Source organism: Rutilus rutilus, assembly GCF_951802725.1.
Source record: "Rutilus rutilus genome assembly, chromosome: 15".
Taxonomy (NCBI): Eukaryota; Metazoa; Chordata; class Actinopteri; order Cypriniformes; family Leuciscidae; genus Rutilus; species Rutilus rutilus.
The window spans coordinates 6940214-6959431 of NC_140220.1; the positions used below are offsets into that span (position 1 = coordinate 6940214).

Sequence of the window (19218 nt, forward strand, 5' to 3'; positions counted from 1 at the left end):
CACAAATATTTCAGGATATTTCAAGATATATACAAGTTAAACTCTTGACAGCATCTGTGGCCCATTGTCGATTAACACAGGAAATAAACTGAACTCATTCCTCAGTTTGTAAAAAGGGCTGGCTGGCAAAACCTTGAATACAATTATTTAAAATAAATGCATATTTTAATATTTGAAGTAAAAGATGACATATTTTAATTTTTGTGTAAACTAACCATTTAAATCAATTATTAAATATAACTATTTACTTTTTTTTTTTTAAATATTAATTGTATTATATTGAAAATATTGGACCCTGGACCACAAAACCAGTCATAAGGGTAAATTTTTTTTAATTGAGATTTATACATCATCTGAATGCTGAATAAATAATCTTTCCATTGATGTATGGTTTGTTAGGATAGGACAATATTTGAATATCTGGAAACTGAGGGTGCAAAAAAATCGAAACATTGAGAAAAAACGTCCATTAATGTTCGCGATTGTGCTGCATTCATTCACAAAAATAAATGTTTTATATATTTACGGTAGGAAATTTACAAAATATCTTCATGGAACATGATCTTTACTTAATATCCTAATGATTTTTGGCATAAAAGAAAAATCGATCATTTTGACCCATACGATTGGCTATTGCCACAAATATACCCGTGCGACTGGTTTTGTGATCCAGGGTCACATATGTGTTCTCTGCACAATTTATATGATATTTAAAAATATGCAAGGATTATAGTGTGTAGTTATGGCATCTACAAGAGGTTTTGTTTTTTCGCCACAGACGCCATCAAGAGATCTTAAGTTGTATCTAACCCGTAATATTCCTCTCAGTAGTGACAGGACGCTGCAAGGAAGCGGTCACAGTGGATGTTGATCTGTTTCAGAGGCAGTTCGCCTGTAATCGTTGCCCCATAAGAGCACTTCTCTGCCACCGTCCTCTCCTCTGACTGCTGCACACTGCCCACGCCACTGCATGACCTCTCCTAATCTCTTTTTCATCTTCTACTCTGCAGAATGGATGATAAATGTTCTCTTATATCCCAATATATCTGTATTTAATGTGCTTTGTATTATGTAGCATTATTGTCATAAAAAAGAGAGAGGGTTCAGATGAGTCTGTGGGTAATCTAGCGAACTGTACATGTTGACTATACATTTAGAAACAGCCCGTCATGTACAGCTGCCGATCAGAAAATAAGCATTTTTATGCAAAAAAATAATTTGTGTAATTTTTAAAACAAATTTGTCCTTATCGATATATATCATGCACTACTACTACCATTCAAAAGTTTGAGATCGGTAAGATTTTTAAAATATTTTTTGAAAGAAGCCTCTTCTGCTCACCAAGGTTTTATTTAACTGAAATATACTGTAAAAGCAGCAATATTACAATTTAAAAATAATTTTTCTATTTGAATATATTTTCAAATGTAATTTATTCCTGTGATGCAAAGCTGAATTTTCAGTATCATTACTCCAGTCTTCAGTGTGTCACATGATCCTTCAGAAATCATTATGATATGCTAATTTGATGCATTTATTTGAAATCTAAATCTTTTGTAACAAATGTCTTTGTAAAATGTCTTTTGAAGTTTGAAGTTGCTGAATGCAACGCACTGAACCCACATTTTTGAACGGTAGTGTACATGTTGGTGAATCGTGATGAATTATTAAATAATAAGCAACTTTCCCAAAAAGTAAAGTGCGTCACGTGGTTGGGGTAAGCTGTGCCAGCGGCAGCTTCCAGCTTTTTTCTCATTTCAGTAGATAGCAGATATCCTGAAATAATAATGAATAAGCTAAAAAATAATGAATATTAAATAATAACAATTATATTTGTACTGCCCCCTTGTGGGAAGAGTTGTTTGTGTTTTGAGTTTCTTGCGTTTTGTCCACGCAGAGCTTCCGTAGTTCAGTGATTCTCCTAACAGTCCCACAGCAAGTCGTACTCCAGAGTGTTAAAGTCTGTAAATTATTATTTTGGTCCCTAAAAAAGATCTGTCTGTAAGTATTTGTTTGATAGTGATCTTAGCTTCTTTTAGATACCAAATTTTAGTAATTTTAACATGTTTTCAATTCGTAATTTGTAAGGAAATATGTGGCGCTAGTATTGTTAGCTTCCCTATGGCATTTTCCATGTATATTGGCATCGTGCTTGTCGCTCGCTAATGCAATCTTTTTGTGAGGTTTTTAGTTTATTCTAAGCTACTTATTTTATATTTGCATTGTATATTCACCCTATTGAGATTGTAATATGCATTTTCTTTGTTTCTGTATGTTACAGTTTTACAGTCTTTCCAGTAAAACACACCAACAGAGCACGGTGCTTCCTGGTTCTTTATTGGAGATTGTTAGCTATCTGTAAAGCTAGTTCACACACACTAGTAAAGGCAGATTAGTAAAAAGACAGATGGAAGGTCAGCCAAAAGTCGATACAGAAGACAACACTGCTGTCCCGGACCACCAAAGTACAGTCAGCAACGTTGGTGACCTGTGGGAAACGAGATCGAACTGTTCTAACACCTCACGTTCCAGTCAGCGGTCACGGGCCAGTCAAAGGTCCAATGCAAGCATTTTGGCAGCAAAAGCACGTGCTAAAGCAGCTGCCGCTCAAGCACAGGCATCATACGCCGAAAGAGAAGCAGAGGTGATAAAAGAAAAAGCCCACATCGAAGCTGAAGCTACAAAAAAGAAAGCAGAGCTCAGTGCTGACCTCCTCAAACTGCGTCTACAGAGTGCAGCTGCAGCCGCCAACGCCGAGGCAGAGGTCCTGGAGGCAGCAGCCGAAGGTGAAGGTGGAGATACCTGGTTTCCAAAAAACAGTGACAATGTCGTCCAGCCCATACCAGTTCCACCTCCGCCGGCTAATACCCACTTTGACTCCACACAAGCTACCACACTAGTGCTTCCAGCAGCTCAGCGAGGAAATTACAGTGGTGATTTTGTGCAAAATAAAGTCAAAGAGCACAGCGTACAAAACAGTGAGATTAGTGAATATGGGTTTCAAGAGCTACAAGTGGCGCATTCCTCACATAATGGCATCACCAGTGGAACAGATCGTTCTTATGCCCAAAGCTCATTCAAAAATGCTTTTTTCACATCTCACTCGCAGTATCCAACCCCAGTTACTACTGACCACAGATTTCAGCCACGCTCTATCCATCAGTCTCCCCCTTTCCAGCCCAGGCTATCGTCTCCACGCCCTGCTGTCAGTGCGAACGAGCCCAATTCCCCAGCTACATCAGACTTAGCCAAATATTTGGTTCGCAGAGAGTTGGTTAGCTCAGGGCTTCTGACGTTTGATGATAAGCCTGAAAATTACTGGGCTTGGAAGGCATCTTTTTTGAATGCTATAGAAGGACTCTATTTATCCCCAAGAGAGGAGTTGGATCTCCTCTGCAAGTGGTTAGGCCCCAAATCATCAGAGCAAGCAAAACGATTAAGGGCTGTACACACCTATGATGCCACAGCTGGTGTCAAAATGGTGTGGCAAAGACTGGAGGATAGCTATGGGTCCCCGGAAGCGATAGAGAATGCTCTCCTGAAAAGGTTGGAAGATTTTCCCAAAATCGCAAACAGAGAAAACCACAAGTTGAGGGAGCTAGGTGATCTCATCTCAGAGCTCGATGCTGCCCGTGTAGATGGTCTCCTACCTGGCTTGAGTTACCTAGATACGTCCCGGGGTATCACTCCTATTGTTCAAAAACTCCCATTCCACCTCCAAGAGAAATGGATTACTTCAGCATCCTACTACAAAGAGCAACACCATGCTTCATACCCGCCATTCCCTGTTTTCGTGAAGTTTGTGTGCGACAAAGCTAAAACTCTCAATGACCCAAGCTTTGCCCCCTTGCTCTCTACTGGTTGCCCAAGTGTTTATAGGCCTGAAAGGCTGAACAAGCCCAACTTCAAAACTGCAGTATCTGTTCGAAAAACTGAAATAACTGCTCCAAAAGGCTATCGTGACTCCTCTGACCAAAAGATGGTTGATCCAGATAAACTGTGCCCGCTCCACAACAAACCACACTCCCTCCGCAAGTGTCGTGGTTTCAGAGCAAAGACCTTGGATGAGAGAAAAGCCATTCTGAAGGAAAAGAACATTTGTTACAAGTGCTGTTCCTCCGTTGACCACATGGCAAAAGACTGCGACACAAGTGTACATTGCAATGAGTGTAAAAGCGACCACCACACCACCGCGCTGCACCCTGGACCAGCACCCTGGAAAACGGAAACTCCAGGCTCTGCAGCCTCAGACGGGCATGGCGGGGAGCAACGAGAAAGTTCTGTCCAAGCCATTGTGTCCAAATGTACTGAGATCTGTGGCAAAGGTACCAGCTCACGCTCATGCTCCAAAATCTGTCTAGTAAACATTTATCCTGCTGGACACAAAGAAAAGGCAGTGAAAGCCTATGCTGTGTTAGACGAGCAAAGCAATAGGTCTTTAGCAAAGACGGAATTCTTTGAGATCTTTAACGTTAACACAGGCACCAAAGTTTACACTTTGAAAACCTGCTCAGGTGTAAGTGAGACAAGGGCACGCCGAGCTGACGGTTTCATAGTAGAGTCTCTCGACGGCAACACTAGCGTCCAGCTTCCCACATTAATCGAGTGCAACATGCTCCCAGATGATCGATCTGAGATCCCGACGCCGGAGGTCGCAATACACCACACTCACCTCAAGCATTTGGCAGCCAAGATTCCAGATTTGGACCCTAATGCTTCAATACTGGTCCTCCTTGGTCGGGACATACCAAGAGTGCACAAGGTCAGAGAACACTACAACGGCCCCCACGATGCTCCGTACGCCCAGCGCCTCGACCTTGGCTGGGTCATAATAGGTGAGGTCTGCCTTGGGGGTGCTCACGTGCCAAGCAAAATCAGTGTTTACCGCACAACAGTGTTGAACAATGGACGCACATCTCTCTTGGACTCTTGCTCCAACTCATTCCATGTCAAAGAAAAGGTCCTGAGCACTGACTCCACATTTAACTCTTTGAGCATGACCAGCTTGATTGACATAGATGAGAACGACTGTCTCACCAACAAATTGTTCATGAGAACGCCACATGATGACAAACCCGCTATGTCAGTGGATGATGAACTCTTCCTGGAGATCATGGATGAGCAGATGTTTATGGACGAGTCCAACAGCTGGGTGGCGCCACTACCCTTTAAACCAAACAGGCACAGACTACCCAACAACCGAGACCAAGCGGTCAAACGTCTCAATTCGCTGCGTCGCGTGCTTAACAAAAAGCCCCACATGAAAGAACATTTCTTGAACTTTATGCAGAAAATGTTTGAGTCAGGACACGCGGAACCCGTCCCGCCACTCGACAAAGAACAAGAGTGTTGGTACCTACCGTTCTTTGGTGTCTACCATCCTCGCAAACCTGACCAGATACGTGTAGTGTTTGACTCTAGTGCCACTCACGAAGACACGTCTCTAAACAATGTTTTGTTGAGCGGCCCAGACATGAACAACACCCTTATCGGGGTCCTCTTGCGTTTCCGCAAAGAACCTGTGGCAATCACTGCAGACATAGAGCAAATGTTCTATTGTTTTGTCATTCGTGAGGACCACCGCGACTTTGTGCGTTTCCTATGGTATGAAGGTAACGATCCCACAAAGCTCATCAGAGAGTACAGGATGACTGTACACGTGTTTGGAAATAGCCCGTCTCCCGCCATAGCAATTTATGGCCTCCGGAGGGCGGCGCTGGTTACACAAGAGGAGTACAGTGACGAGGCCAAACAGTTTGTTCTTAAAAACTTTTACGTTGACGACGGACTGGCTTCCTTTCCTTCAGACGCCAGCGCCATTCAAACTCTGAAAAGCACCAAAGAAATGCTTGCAGACTCTAACATTCGTTTGCACAAAATAGCCTCCAATAGCCCAGGTGTAATGGAAGCGTTTCCATCTGAAGAACGTGCAAAGGAACTGAAAAACCTTGACCTTGGTGCAGAGCCCCTGCCCTTACAGAGAAGTTTAGGACTGAACTGGGATTTGCAAAATGACTGTTTCACCTTCCTCGTGTCAAGAGAAGACAAGCCATTCACAAGAAGGGGCATTCTTTCTGCTGTTAACAGCTTGTATGATCCCCTGGGGTTTGTGGCCCCCATCATCATGCAAGGCAAGTCTCTCATCAGAGAATTGTGCTCAGAGAACTGTGAATGGGACACTCCACTGCCAGCAGAAAAAGAGGCACAATGGAAATCTTGGAAAAACTCGCTTGTTGACCTTGAGAAACTACAAATCCCCAGACAGTATGTGAACACGTCACTGCAATCTACCTGTCAAAGAGAGCTGTGTGTCTTTGCAGACGCCTCTACATCAGCCATATCAGCAGTTGCGTACCTTCGAGCCATAGACACCGAAGGTCACGTCTACGTAGGCTTCTGCATGGGTAAGTCCAAATTAGCTCCTAGACAAGTCCACACAGTACCTCGTTTGGAGCTATGTGCTTCAGTTCTGGCGGTGGAGCTGGCAGACATGCTACTAAATGAACTTGACATCGAAATTCACAAAGTGAAATACTACACTGACAGCCGAGTAGTCTTAGGCTACATCAACAACACCAGCCGAAGGTTCTATGTCTACGTGGCCAACCGTGTTGCTCGCATCAGAAAGTCATCTGAACCCAGTCAGTGGCACTTTGTGAGCACGGAAAGCAATCCTGCCGATCATGGAACACGGCATGTGCCAGCTTCATTACTGAGTTCTACCAATTGGTTTACTGGTCCTGAATTCTTGAGGAAAAGTGATGGAGAGTGTCCTGTGCAACCAAACAGCTTTCAACTTGTTGAACCGGCCACAGACACTGAAGTCCGCCCACAAGTCTCAACATTTGCAACAATGACTGTGACAAAATCGCTCGGCTCACACAGGTTTGAGCGCTTCTCCAGTTGGAAACGTCTTACACAAGCTATCGCCAAACTCATTGAAAAGGTCAGATCTATCTCAAAAGCTCCTGAGTCAAATGAATCAAAGATGGACGCTCTAACACAAGCAAAGTTAGTTATTGTACGGACAGTTCAAGGCGAGACATTTGAAAAGGAAATAAAAACTTTGAACAAAGGAGAGGACATACTAAAACACAGTCCACTGAAGAATCTCAATGTGTTTTTGGACAAAGAAGGACTGGTGCGAGTAGGAGGACGTGTGACTTCTGCAGAAATAACTCAAGAACAAAGCCAACCCATTGTTATTCCAAAGAAGCATCACATTGCTGCTTTGCTGGTCCAGTTCTACCACGAGCAGGTTGTGCACCAAGGTAGACACATCACAGAAGGAGCCATCAGGTCTGCTGGACTGTGGATCCTTGGAGGAAAAAGGTTGGTGACAAATTTTCTCAACAAATGCACAACCTGCCGCAGGTTAAGAGGAAATGTACAACAACAAAAAATGGCAGACATTCCAGCTGATCGTCTCATCCAAACTCCTCCTTTCACACATGTCGGGGTGGACGTGTTTGGACCATGGAACATCAGCATCCGCCGGACAAGAGGTGGAGTGTTAGAGAACAAACGCTGGGCAGTAATGTTTACCTGTTTAGTCACACGAGCAGTCCACATCGAGGTAGTTGAGTCTCTCTCAACTTCAAGTTTCATAAATGCTCTCAGAAGGTTCCTGGCCATAAGAGGCCCCACAAAGCTCTTTCGATCAGATTGTGGAACGAACTTCGTTGGAGCGTGCAGAGAGCTTCAGATAAGTTCAGAAGATCCAGAGCTTCAATCCTACCTCAAAAATGAGGCATGCACTTGGAAGTTCAACCCACCTCACTCCTCTCACATGGGAGGGGTGTGGGAAAGAATGATCGGAGTGGCCCGACGTATTTTGGACGCTATGCTGCTGAAAGTTCACTCTCCAAATCTGACTCATGAGGTTCTTGTGACGCTCATGGCAGAGGTAACAGCCATAATGAATGGTCGTCCATTAGTACCTGTGTCATCCGATCCTCAACAACCCGACTTGCTGACACCAAGTGCCCTTCTCACTCAGAAAATCTGTCCCGTCTCTGTTCCACCTGGAGACTTTGATCCTAAGGACTTGTACCGTAAGCAATGGAAACAGGTGCAAAGTCTTGCCAACTCATTCTGGAAACGATGGCGAGAAGAGTATCTTGCAACGCTTCAACCAAGAAGAAAATGGCAAGCAGATCAACCAAACTTAGCCATTGGTGACGTTGTTCTCCTAAAGGACACTCAGGTCAAAAGAAACGAATGGCCTACTGGACTTATTGTGGACACTTATCCTGGTCGAGATAAGAGAGTACGTAAAGTAGATGTACGAATAATTAAAGAAGGTACTGCTAAGGTGTACACAAGACCTATTTCAGAAATTGTGTTATTAGTTAAAGGTTAAGAGTGTTATAGCAGTATACCAGGCGGGGAGTGTACTGCCCCCTTGTGGGAAGAGTTGTTTGTGTTTTGAGTTTCTTGCGTTTTGTCCACGCAGAGCTTCCGTAGTTCAGTGATTCTCCTAACAGTCCCACAGCAAGTCGTACTCCAGAGTGTTAAAGTCTGTAAATTATTATTTTGGTCCCTAAAAAAGATCTGTCTGTAAGTATTTGTTTGATAGTGATCTTAGCTTCTTTTAGATACCAAATTTTAGTAATTTTAACATGTTTTCAATTCGTAATTTGTAAGGAAATATGTGGCGCTAGTATTGTTAGCTTCCCTATGGCATTTTCCATGTATATTGGCATCGTGCTTGTCGCTCGCTAATGCAATCTTTTTGTGAGGTTTTTAGTTTATTCTAAGCTACTTATTTTATATTTGCATTGTATATTCACCCTATTGAGATTGTAATATGCATTTTCTTTGTTTCTGTATGTTACAGTTTTACAGTCTTTCCAGTAAAACACACCAACAGAGCACGGTGCTTCCTGGTTCTTTATTGGAGATTGTTAGCTATCTGTAAAGCTAGTTCACACACACTAGTAAAGGCAGAATAATATTAATTTCACTGTTCTCATTTCTCCCTGCCTAGAAGACCGCTTACCCTCACTATGCCCCACATTTTAAAGCAAATATGCATTTTTTTTTTTTATTATTATTAATTGTGCGAAACCCCTTCCTTTTAAAACGTTCTCTCCAGACAGAATGAGTTCAGTTGTGTCCACTGCATGGAAACTATTTAGAACAGGAAGTTGAATCATAGGGTACAGGAAGGGTATCCGTAATACCCTCTGTCTCTCCACACAGGTCACCTTTCAGTGCATGTCCAATATTCCTCTCCACTTACACAGGAAATTGTATCCGTTGGTGGCGTTTTCTCCATATTGCCTTTGATTTTCTATCTCTCTTTTGTCCTAGGATGTCTGAAAGCTTTGTTTTCTTATCTTTCTTTCCTTTATCAGTGAGTCTCAGATTTTCTTGCCTCTAAACTATTTTTCTCTTTTTCATCCTGGTTTTTTTAAAGAGTGCCGGCAGAATGCGATAGAAATGGGAGGTATGAGGACTCAAGGTGAGACAGGACATCTGGTTTTTACAGTTCTGAATTTACTTCATCATTTCCCATTTTTTTTGTTTGCGTTCTGGACTTTTAGTCCAGTTTTAGGCCTGTTATCATTCCACAGACTTAACCCCATTATGTTGATACATAACTGGCATCTGACATAATTCCCTAAGATCAAATGCTAGATTAATCAGTGAAGCTTATGTGAGTCTCAAAAGTCAAAATCTGTTCTGTGAATATCAAAATATAATATGCCACAAAGTATTTGGTTGCATTGACAGCTAGTTCTGTTGCTCTGCCCCCTTGTGGCAACATGAAGGAAGTACAACAGGATTATTAATGCTGTTTGCTAAAGTCCCAGCAATGTTGCTCATACTTGGAGATATGGGTTTGTTAAAACAGTAACACTAAAATCACTCCAAATACCTTGGCACCCACCCTCAACACTATATATCATCCTTTAGTTGATTTTGTGAATCTGAGCTTGGGAACATTTTGTAGATCATCCCTCATTGACATGTTAAATGCATATTTATTTCTTTATATTCTTATATTTTGCACCTTTGAGTTGCTCACTGCACTGTCTGTATCTCTGCATGGTTACTTTTATGTTCACTGCATGTCAAATGCACTCGGTGGTTCAGTGTGCATGATGTGTCCACTGAAAACAGTGGAGAATTAGTACAAGAACTTGTTTTTGCTATGCTCATGTACACACACCACCTTCACTAAAGGCCTGAAACGCATGTGAACGCAAACACTTCTAGCTACGCAATCTCAGTTTTAATGCCATTGTTTCAAAAAGTTAACAAAATGGCAGGAATTAGCATAAACTGTCAGACAATAATGCGAGAATAATATTTTTCACGTCTTTTATGCTCACAAAGGCTGCATTTATTTGATTAAAAATACAGTAAAAATAGTAATATTGTGAAATATTATTACAATTTTAAAGAACGGTTGTATTATATTTTAAAAATGACATTTATTCGTGTAAATAAATGTACAAAGCTGAATTTTCAGACTTAGTACTCCAGTTTTCACGTCACATAATCCTTCAGAAATCATTCTAATATTCTGATTTGCTACCATATAAAGTTAAAAACAGCATTAATTTGAAATAGAAATCTTTTGTAAGATTATAAATGTCTTTACTGTCACTTTTCTTTAAAAAAGTAATATAGCGTAGGAGATTGAAAACTAAATAAAACTGTGAATGTACATTTAAAATATATTAACATGAACATTTTCCAAAAGAACAAACACTTTAAAAAGTGTAAATGATTCAAAAACAAACAAAAAAAGTTTGTCTACCTGCGTACGTTTCTGGCCTTAAAGGGATAGTTCGCCCAAAAATGCCTCAAGTTGTTCCAAACCTGTATGAGTTTCTTTCTTCTGCTGAGCACAAAAGAAGATATTTTGAAGAATATGGGTTACCAAACAGTTGTGGGACCCACTGACTGAAAAAAATCAATGATGGGGTCCATCAACTATTTGGTTACAAACATTCTTCAAAATATCTTCTTTTGAGTTCAGCAGAACAAAGACATTTACACGTGTTTGGAACAACTTGAGGCTGAGTAAATGATTTAGAATTTTCATTTTTGGGTGAACTATCCCTTTAATGTTGTCATGTTCACACAAGCACGTCTACATACATTCAGGAACCAACCGAATGCATGTATCTCTGATTGTGGTCTCTTCTCTTCTGCAGTCGAAATGTGTCTGGGGATCAGAAAGAGGAACATAAAGACGCCAAACCCCGCTCGCTACGCTTCACCTGGAGCATGAAGACCACCTCCTCCATGGAGCCCACAGAGATGATGCGCGAGATCCGCAAAGTCCTGGACGCCAACAACTGCGATTACGAGCAGCGCGAGCGCTTCCTGCTCCTGTGCGTCCACGGCGACGGCCACGCCGAGAGCCTGGTCCAATGGGAGATGGAGGTGTGCAAACTGCCCCGCCTCTCGCTAAACGGCGTCCGCTTCAAGCGGATATCAGGAACATCCATCGCTTTCAAGAACATCGCCTCGAAAATTGCCAACGAACTAAAGCTGTAAGGGAAAAATAAGTCTCAAATGTGAAAAGGCAGCAAAAAGGACTAAGGCACAAAACTAGAGTAATCAAGCTGTACATTCTTTTTGAACAAGTAGCAGATACAAGGATTGTTTTCCTCAAACACTTACAAAGTATGTACTGAAGATATTGTATAGAATCATGCCTTAGGCAATAATTTCCGGCATCTTTGAAGCATTATTAATAATATTATTGTTGTTATTGTTGATGTTATTATTATTATTATTATTATTGTGTAATATTATTTCAAACTGTAGGAAAACAAAATGACAGTTTTATTTCTTTTCTTTCTTTTTTTTGTTGTTTTGTTTATGCACTACTGCAGTAGGTGCCCTGTGGGGCCAAACGATTAACACCAGTGACTGAAAAGATGTATCTTAACCAGACAGACAGAAGATTGACGGTTAATCGCTCCAGTATTTCTCTTTATCGTTCCGCCCCTCCTGCCAATACCCTTCTTGAATGCCAAAGCAAAATGGCCAATGTTGATTTAGATTAGAAACGTATTCGCGCATTTTCCCAGATGTGCTATCCATCCATTCCTCCACTTTCCCAACCATCTTTTCCTCCTCGACCCAGGATATTCGCACTTATAGTGCTACACACACGGCTGAAGGTGGCCAGGATCGAGTGCGCTTCAGCCGACGGGCTACTGCAATGGAACGTAAAGAACGAGATCGGGAATGTTTTCCTTCCTGGTCCGTTGGAAGTATTTAGTTTGTTTCCTTACAAGGCCTGAGGCGATGACGAAACGCTCTCAGGTGTCGTTGTAATGTCTTGGCTTTGGCTCCGGCCCCCAGGGCGCACCAATGACCATGAATCATTCGGCTCAGAACTTTCACTTTGCCATTTCTAGGCTTCAGTATTCACTCCCATCCCTAAGAACCAACGGCACTGTTGTTATTATTTTGTTTTGATGTTTCTGTTTGTTTTTTGGAATGTAAATAATGTACCTTAGTTTTGCAGCAACGGCATATTGATATACTTTTTTCTTTTCTTTTCTAAGTCTGGCTGTGAGTCGGAAACTATGGAAATTAATGTAACTCATCACACAATAAGGTTAATCAGTGTCTCCATTAAAACAACTGAAAATCAATGATTTGCAGGGTGGCTTTTTTTTTGGACGTGTTTTACAAGGCTCAATTCAGACATAAATGTTTAAATCACTGGTGGAACATTTCATTTCTTTTAACAGCTGAAGGACTTTAATACATAACCAAAGACAACCTCTACATGATACAACCACGACGATCATTGCATACTTTGTCCTTTATTGCCCTTTGCATGCAGTCATATTTAGGAGGTTTTATTGGAAGTGAGTCGTGAAGTTGTGGCTTTGATCTGGATCTTATTACTCTGAGTTTCCAGGCATAAAGTCTTGGTCTGGATCTGGGTCTTAGTTTAAGGTATCAAGCGAGTCTATTTCTGCACAAAAGATGATAATTACTTCAACCACAGGTCAGCATTATTACCATTTGCAGAGAATTTGCAAGAATCCCATAGCTCTAAATTGCAATTTGGCTACTGTAAAAATGAGCTCATGGATTCAAATGAATGCTGCAATAAATTCATTAAAATCGACAGCTTGTTTCAAAGCTGGACCTTGAGGGGTCTCAAGCAGTGTTTGTTAATGTGTATGCAGGACATTTATTTCCATGAAAATGTGTATATATATTTATATATATATATATATATATATATATATATATATATATATGACATTCATATGTAGGCAGTAGGCACAATTTATTTATTTTTTTAAATAATTTAAACATTTAAAAAAATAATTTAGTTCAAATATGTCCAAACTTTATATTATTATTAGCTATATTCTCCAAAATATAGTTGGAAACAAAGGAATAGGTGTATAAAACTGTCTAGGGCAACAACAACAAAAATCAATTGGCATTTTAGAAGATTATGTTAGCCTGACACACATATGTATATCACCTGATCCCTTATATAATTTCCAGCATCTTATCTATTATATAACAGCTCTTCAAATTCATAAAAGCTTTTCTCAGAAAGCACACTGCCCTGAACTTATCTGTCTACAGCTGGATGGACTCATGCACAGCATCATCCCCCTGTGCGACCCACCAAAGCGGTAGTAATTATAAACAAGAACTTTTAAGTTTGATTAAACTCTGACCATGTCCCTTTTCCATGCATGATCCGAATAGCCACGCCCCGTTTTCCACGCACGACTCGGTAATGATTCATTTTCGCAAATCGGTTCAAATGAACAGTTCATTTCAAAGAGCCTGTTCAAAATGATTTCATTTACGCCATTGCGTATTACGTCCCTTACAACCCAGCGTGCATATTTCACTACTATTTCCATATGTGTTAATAAAACTGTCGTACAATCAAGTGGAAGTCCTCGATTCACTTTGTTTGAAAGAGTCGGTTCTCGGTTCGATGCGGGTTTTTTTTTTATTCAAGCAACATGAAATATAGAAATTCAAGTATTAAATATGTATGCCAATATGCATACAATACAAAACAAAAATATTAAAAAAACAAAAATATACAAATACAAGAAAACAGGAGATGATAATATAAAAATCAGAATAAAGGTGCAATTGGGTATAAAGATATCAAGTAAATACTTAAATCTCACATATTTTTGAAGTCTTGATAGCCTTCTTATTCACAGAGTCTCAAATATTCTTTACATGCAGCCTTACCTTTGCCAAAAGGTTTACTCGAGAAACAATGAAAAGTAAAAACTCGTTTTTCTCAGTCTGATTCAGACCACTTCAAACCTCTTTTGTGAACCGGTTCAACCGATGCATTAAAAAGATTCGAACCAAAAAGAACGATTCGAACGAGTCGGGCATCGCTATGTTTTAGCTGTGGTCACGCCCCCATCGTTTCTCACCCGTCAGGGGGAGTTTTGCAGAAAGATCGAACCCTGTTGTTGTAACTGCTGTTTTTGACAGAGGAGACTCATTTCGTCTCTTTTTTTTTTCGATGTTTCTTCAAAGCAACGAGAACGACATGCGTTTTAAACCGTCTCGAGACCGACTGTACAGCGCGCGCTGCTGCGGCTGCTGTCACGTGCGGACTGGAACCATCATCCTGGGTACCTGGTATATGGTACGAGGCTTAAAACGTTCAATAAATGTCATGTTGTCGATTTTAACACAACTGAAATATATCAGCAGTCTCCCCCTCTCTTTTCGAGGTGTGTCTGTGTGTTAAAGTGCGTCTGTGTGGATGTTTTTTGGCAAGCAGAGCCGTGTTAGCTCGATGTTTACGACCTCTAGGCTAACTCAATGTTTTGAATTGGAACTATCAACAAACAAGACATGTAAACGAGATTAGACGTGTTACATTTGTATTAAACGCATTATAAGGACATTATCTGTCAATTGAAGTAGGACAATTTGATGTGGAGATTATATTTAAGTGTTAATTTATATTATATTTGAAGGTAGCTAACAAGCTAACCGCTAGCTGAGGCCTGACGTTGTGTTTACTACACTGTCATTGGGTTGAAATTCAGTTCGTTGATAATTTGCACGAAATGTGATTAAAGGAAATGATTTAGAATAATATAGCTATTATATGTATATGATGGTAAGTTATTTAATATTTGTTTAAATCAGCTCTATATTGTATTTTGAATGTCAAATAGATAAAAAATAAATAAATAAAAAACTAATAAATGATAATGAAGTGTTGCTTTTTTCATAAACTTATGAATACTTTTGGATAAAATGGCACTGTTTGCCGCCAAAAATAAATTTCTAATCGCTCTGTCTATCTCAATGGTAAATATTGTAGTAAATCATTGTGTCAAAGTGTTTCTAGAAAACCTGACCCACTGAAGACTGACTGGTTTTTAATAAATGATTTATCTTTTTTTTGTTAATTTTATAAGTTACACATATATTCTTAGTAAAAAGTGCAAGACATATGTTTTAAGACCTTGATTTCTTTAACCTGTTGAATTACAAAATTTACAGGGAGTCACATGACAGTGAATCATCAGACTTTCTGTCATATTATATACACTTTCATTTTTGATTTCGGTGTTATGTCTTACTATCTATGCCATCTATACTTTCTTTGCTAATATAATCTCTGTCCAAAGGTGGTGAACCTGTTGATGGGTATTCTGTTGACTGTGGCAGTAACTCACCCTGAGAACGTCCCTATTGTTGACCTGCAGTATGAGGTTATTGAGCATTACTTCGCGTCAGACAGGATGTCAGGTATGTTTCAGTCATTAATACAAATACAATATTTTGTAATGCTATATTTTTATGCCACATTTATATTTCAATATTTATATGTATTTAAATGTTTAATTATAAAACCTAATTCTACATTTTTATACTTGTTTGTATTTTGTATTTTTGTATTTATATGTTATATACAACATCTCCTTCACCCCTGTAGAGAACGCTTGTGTGGGCTTTGCCATCTCTCTTCTGATGCTCACTATTAGTGCCATGATGGTGTATGGAGCCATTACTGTAAGTTTAAATGATTACTATGCCTGGCTACTAGTTTAATATCTGATGTTGAACACAATAAAATGTATTCTTTGGTACTGTGTAAATAGGGATGTCATGGTGCACATATATTAAGGACTTAAACATGGTAAACGTTCTGGCAATACACTGAATTGCATCCATTATTACTATCAATGCGGAGTAAGTTGGGTTAATGTATTGTGATGTGAGAATAATGCATTTCATCATTGTGTTCATCTGTATTTCACAGTCTTGCTTGATGCCATCTTTAAAAAACAGGTTGGATCTGTGAGCATTTGTTGTATGGTAGTTTCTGCTGTGAAATCATGAGTTCACTGCTGTCAATGCATATTTGCCATACCTGAGCTGTGTTTTAGACCCTGAGTATCCTCTGACCGCAAATGTTAGGCCTTATAGGCAGTGAAATGCTGTTCCAGTAGAGTCACAGCCTTGTCAGATCTGCTAATAGCTCCCTTTCCATTTTAGGCATTCTCTGAGTTCTCTTAGTTATTCAGCACAGCTCCTTTTATTTGCTCAAAACTGGATGATTCAGTATTCCCTGGAGTCTTACAGGTTTGCATCAGCAGTAAAATGGTGAGAAACAGTCTATGACATGACTGTTATTTTCCCCTCTGGCACAGAATCGTGATGGCTGGCTCATCCCGTTCTTTTGCTACCAGCTGTTTGACTTTGCACTGAGCTGTCTGGTGGCCATCAGCTCCCTCACGTACTTGCCCAGAATCAAGGACTACCTGGACCAGCTGGTCAGTCTGCCCTCTACCGCCTGTCTGTCGTAAGCCTCTTGACACTAGAAGCTCATTTAAAAACATGTAACCTAAAATCTCTGTCTCTTTTAGCCGGACTTCCCTTACAAAGACAACCTGCTCTCTCTGGACTCCAGCTGTCTCCTTCTGTTTGTGCTCATCTTTTTTGCCATTCTCATCGTCCTCAAGGTAGATAAATGAGCCTCACCTGATGTTTCCAACACTGAGTCCGTACATATTTTATTTTTAAGATCCAGGTTACAGACTACTAATGTGTTTTTTTTTTTTTTTTACAGGCCTATTTGATCAACTGTGTGTGGAACTGCTACAAGTACATAAACAACAGGAACACTCCAGAGATTGCCGTCTATCCTGCTTTTGAGACCCCCCCTCAGGTATGTCCATCTTAATAGGGTTCCCAGTTTGAACCTAGGCCACTTTGAGTTGAGTAGATGACATTATATACAACAACACTACACCATTAACAGGCATTATAAAATCTGATGAAATGTAACAACATAAATTAAACCCTGTTTACTTGAGAATATGTTGGTCTAATTGTGTACAGTTCATCACTTCACATTATTCTGATGAAAAACATGGTTGTCTTTGCCTCTGAAACTTCTTTCTCTTGTTTTTCAATACATTGCTCCATTGTTGCATATAACGCCCACTTTTTGCAATCCAAACCTCTTCACGAACAAATTTCGTTTTGCCATTTTATTAACAGAACATAGTTTTTGTCTTATTAGAATATTTTCTTTTTCTTTTTTGAGTGCAAATTAAAATCTGTTATGTTAGTATTATTTATCTACTATATAAATACTAATTTGTATACTATATAAACTGCATTTACTAATAATTTGAATCAGGTTTTTAAAATAATTAAATTTTAGTTAAAATTCAGCTCATTTTGTTACGTGCTTTTGTCATTTTTATTAGTTTTTAGTTTTTCTTCATTTCCATATAGCTTTAATGTATTTTGATTTCAGTTTTAGGTTTAGTAATTTTAGTACTTTAACTTATTTATTTCACTTAGTTTCTAAGTTTTTCATCTAATATTTTTATTAAAATTATTTTCAATAGTTTTTAATAATAATAATACTGATCTGTACAGTGATTTAATTTTTAGCATCCTCTCTCATTAGTTACATCCAAATACACGTTACACACTGTTACAGTAGATGGCACTCTCTGCCTCTGAAAGAGCTTTTCAGCAAGACCAGCAGCTGTACAGTTGCTTGTTACCAAAGGAAAGTGTGCTGTGTGGTTTTGTTCGGGTAAACGACCTCAGACTGGCTTTATTTTAACGGTGTCTTCTTTTTATCATAGTACATCCTTCCCACCTATGAAATGGCCATGACAATGCCAGCGAAGGAGCCACCTCCTCCTTACATGCCAGCTTGAAATCCCCTGACTGGTTTCGTCAGTAAAAGCCAGTGCAGACTCCCATCTTTGCCTTTCGATCCTGCCTTCCATCCCAACACTTGGAAGGCGTTTAGACTCCCAGCATCCACTCATCACATCAGCAGCTTAGACTTACCCATGATTTCTTTCGCATGACTCTTGTAACAGCTCGTCACTGCAGATCTATTTTTGTAAAACTATAGGAACACAGTTGAAGCGGTACAGTGTTGGGGAAGAGATCGTTTGTGGCGGGATTTATTTTTAATTACTTAGTGTTGTATCTGAGATATGAAACGCCATTCTCTTTTGTGGACATCATGACTCGGGCTCTGCAATAAATTGTGCTTACGACAGAATTATATAGTTAACTGATAGTCAATCACTAATGAAATGATTCTGAGATGGGGCAGATTATCTAAAATGACGTTTTTACCAATGAAAGCTTTCACTTTACCTGCCACCGTGAGATCTTTATTTTTCCATGCTTTTCAATGCTATATTTTGTTCCTTGTGTCTTAGTAGAGGATGTTTTGTGAAAATCAACATTGACTGGGTACTTACATTTTAAAAATCGCCACCCTTGGCTAATAAATCTGTTTTGCTAGATTAAAAATGTTTAGACAATCCAGTGTGATGGTTAAAAGATATATTTTTTCCATTGTGTACTTTTATTTGTGGACGTAGGACTTTCATCCTTTCAAAAGTGAAAAAGCTCAAAGCACTTTTTATCTTGTTTATATAATTTGTGTGTGTGTGTGTGTGTGTGTGTGTGTGTTTGTTTTCCATCCATTGAACCATTGTGCACCATCATGTATGCAGCTGTCACAGTGATCTGTTGTCATGGTAATGCTGGTTAACACACAAGAGGAAACTTTCCTCACATGAATGACAATGATTTAGAATTAAAAAAGAAAACTGCTTGTGTTGTATAAATCAATGGATGCATGTTATTTTATTTTGTGGTCCGTTTCTTTTCTTGTACATGTTCTGAATCTAATTACTTCAATAAACGTTTCAAAACATTGAA

At 39.6% G+C, this 19218-nt stretch overlaps 3 protein-coding genes across 7 annotated transcripts in view; all 3 read left to right on the forward strand.

Moving 5' to 3' along the window:
* The window catches only part of mark3b (MAP/microtubule affinity-regulating kinase 3b), an 84022-nt gene extending 71393 nt beyond the window's left edge, over positions 1-12629 (forward strand). For 2 of the 5 annotated variants that reach the window (XM_084432349.1, XM_084432350.1), the window contains 2 exons: positions 9422-9466; positions 11172-12629. In XM_084432349.1, coding sequence (XP_084288475.1) covers positions 9422-9466; positions 11172-11517 — 391 coding nt within the window. In that variant the 3' untranslated portion in view covers positions 11518-12629. The remainder of the gene's footprint in view (positions 1-9421; positions 9467-11171) is intronic. The other 3 variants (XM_084432351.1, XM_084432352.1, XM_084432353.1) reach the window with 2 other exon arrangements.
* On the forward strand, positions 1912-8869 carry LOC311304954 (uncharacterized protein). Its single transcript, XM_084432348.1, has 2 exons — positions 1912-2001; positions 2282-8869. Exon 2 carries the CDS (start codon positions 2408-2410, stop codon positions 8360-8362), a length of 5955 nt encoding a protein of 1984 aa, XP_084288474.1. The 5' UTR covers positions 1912-2001; positions 2282-2407; the 3' UTR covers positions 8363-8869.
* A 1730-nt stretch (positions 12630-14359) lies between the features above and the next one.
* On the forward strand, positions 14360-19218 carry laptm4a (lysosomal protein transmembrane 4 alpha). The gene is made up of 7 exons (XM_084432702.1): positions 14360-14635; positions 15636-15756; positions 15944-16020; positions 16662-16784; positions 16878-16973; positions 17081-17179; positions 18117-19218. The coding sequence occupies exons 1-7, from the start codon at positions 14510-14512 to the stop codon at positions 18189-18191; spliced, it is 717 nt and encodes a 238-aa protein (XP_084288828.1). The 5' UTR covers positions 14360-14509; the 3' UTR covers positions 18192-19218.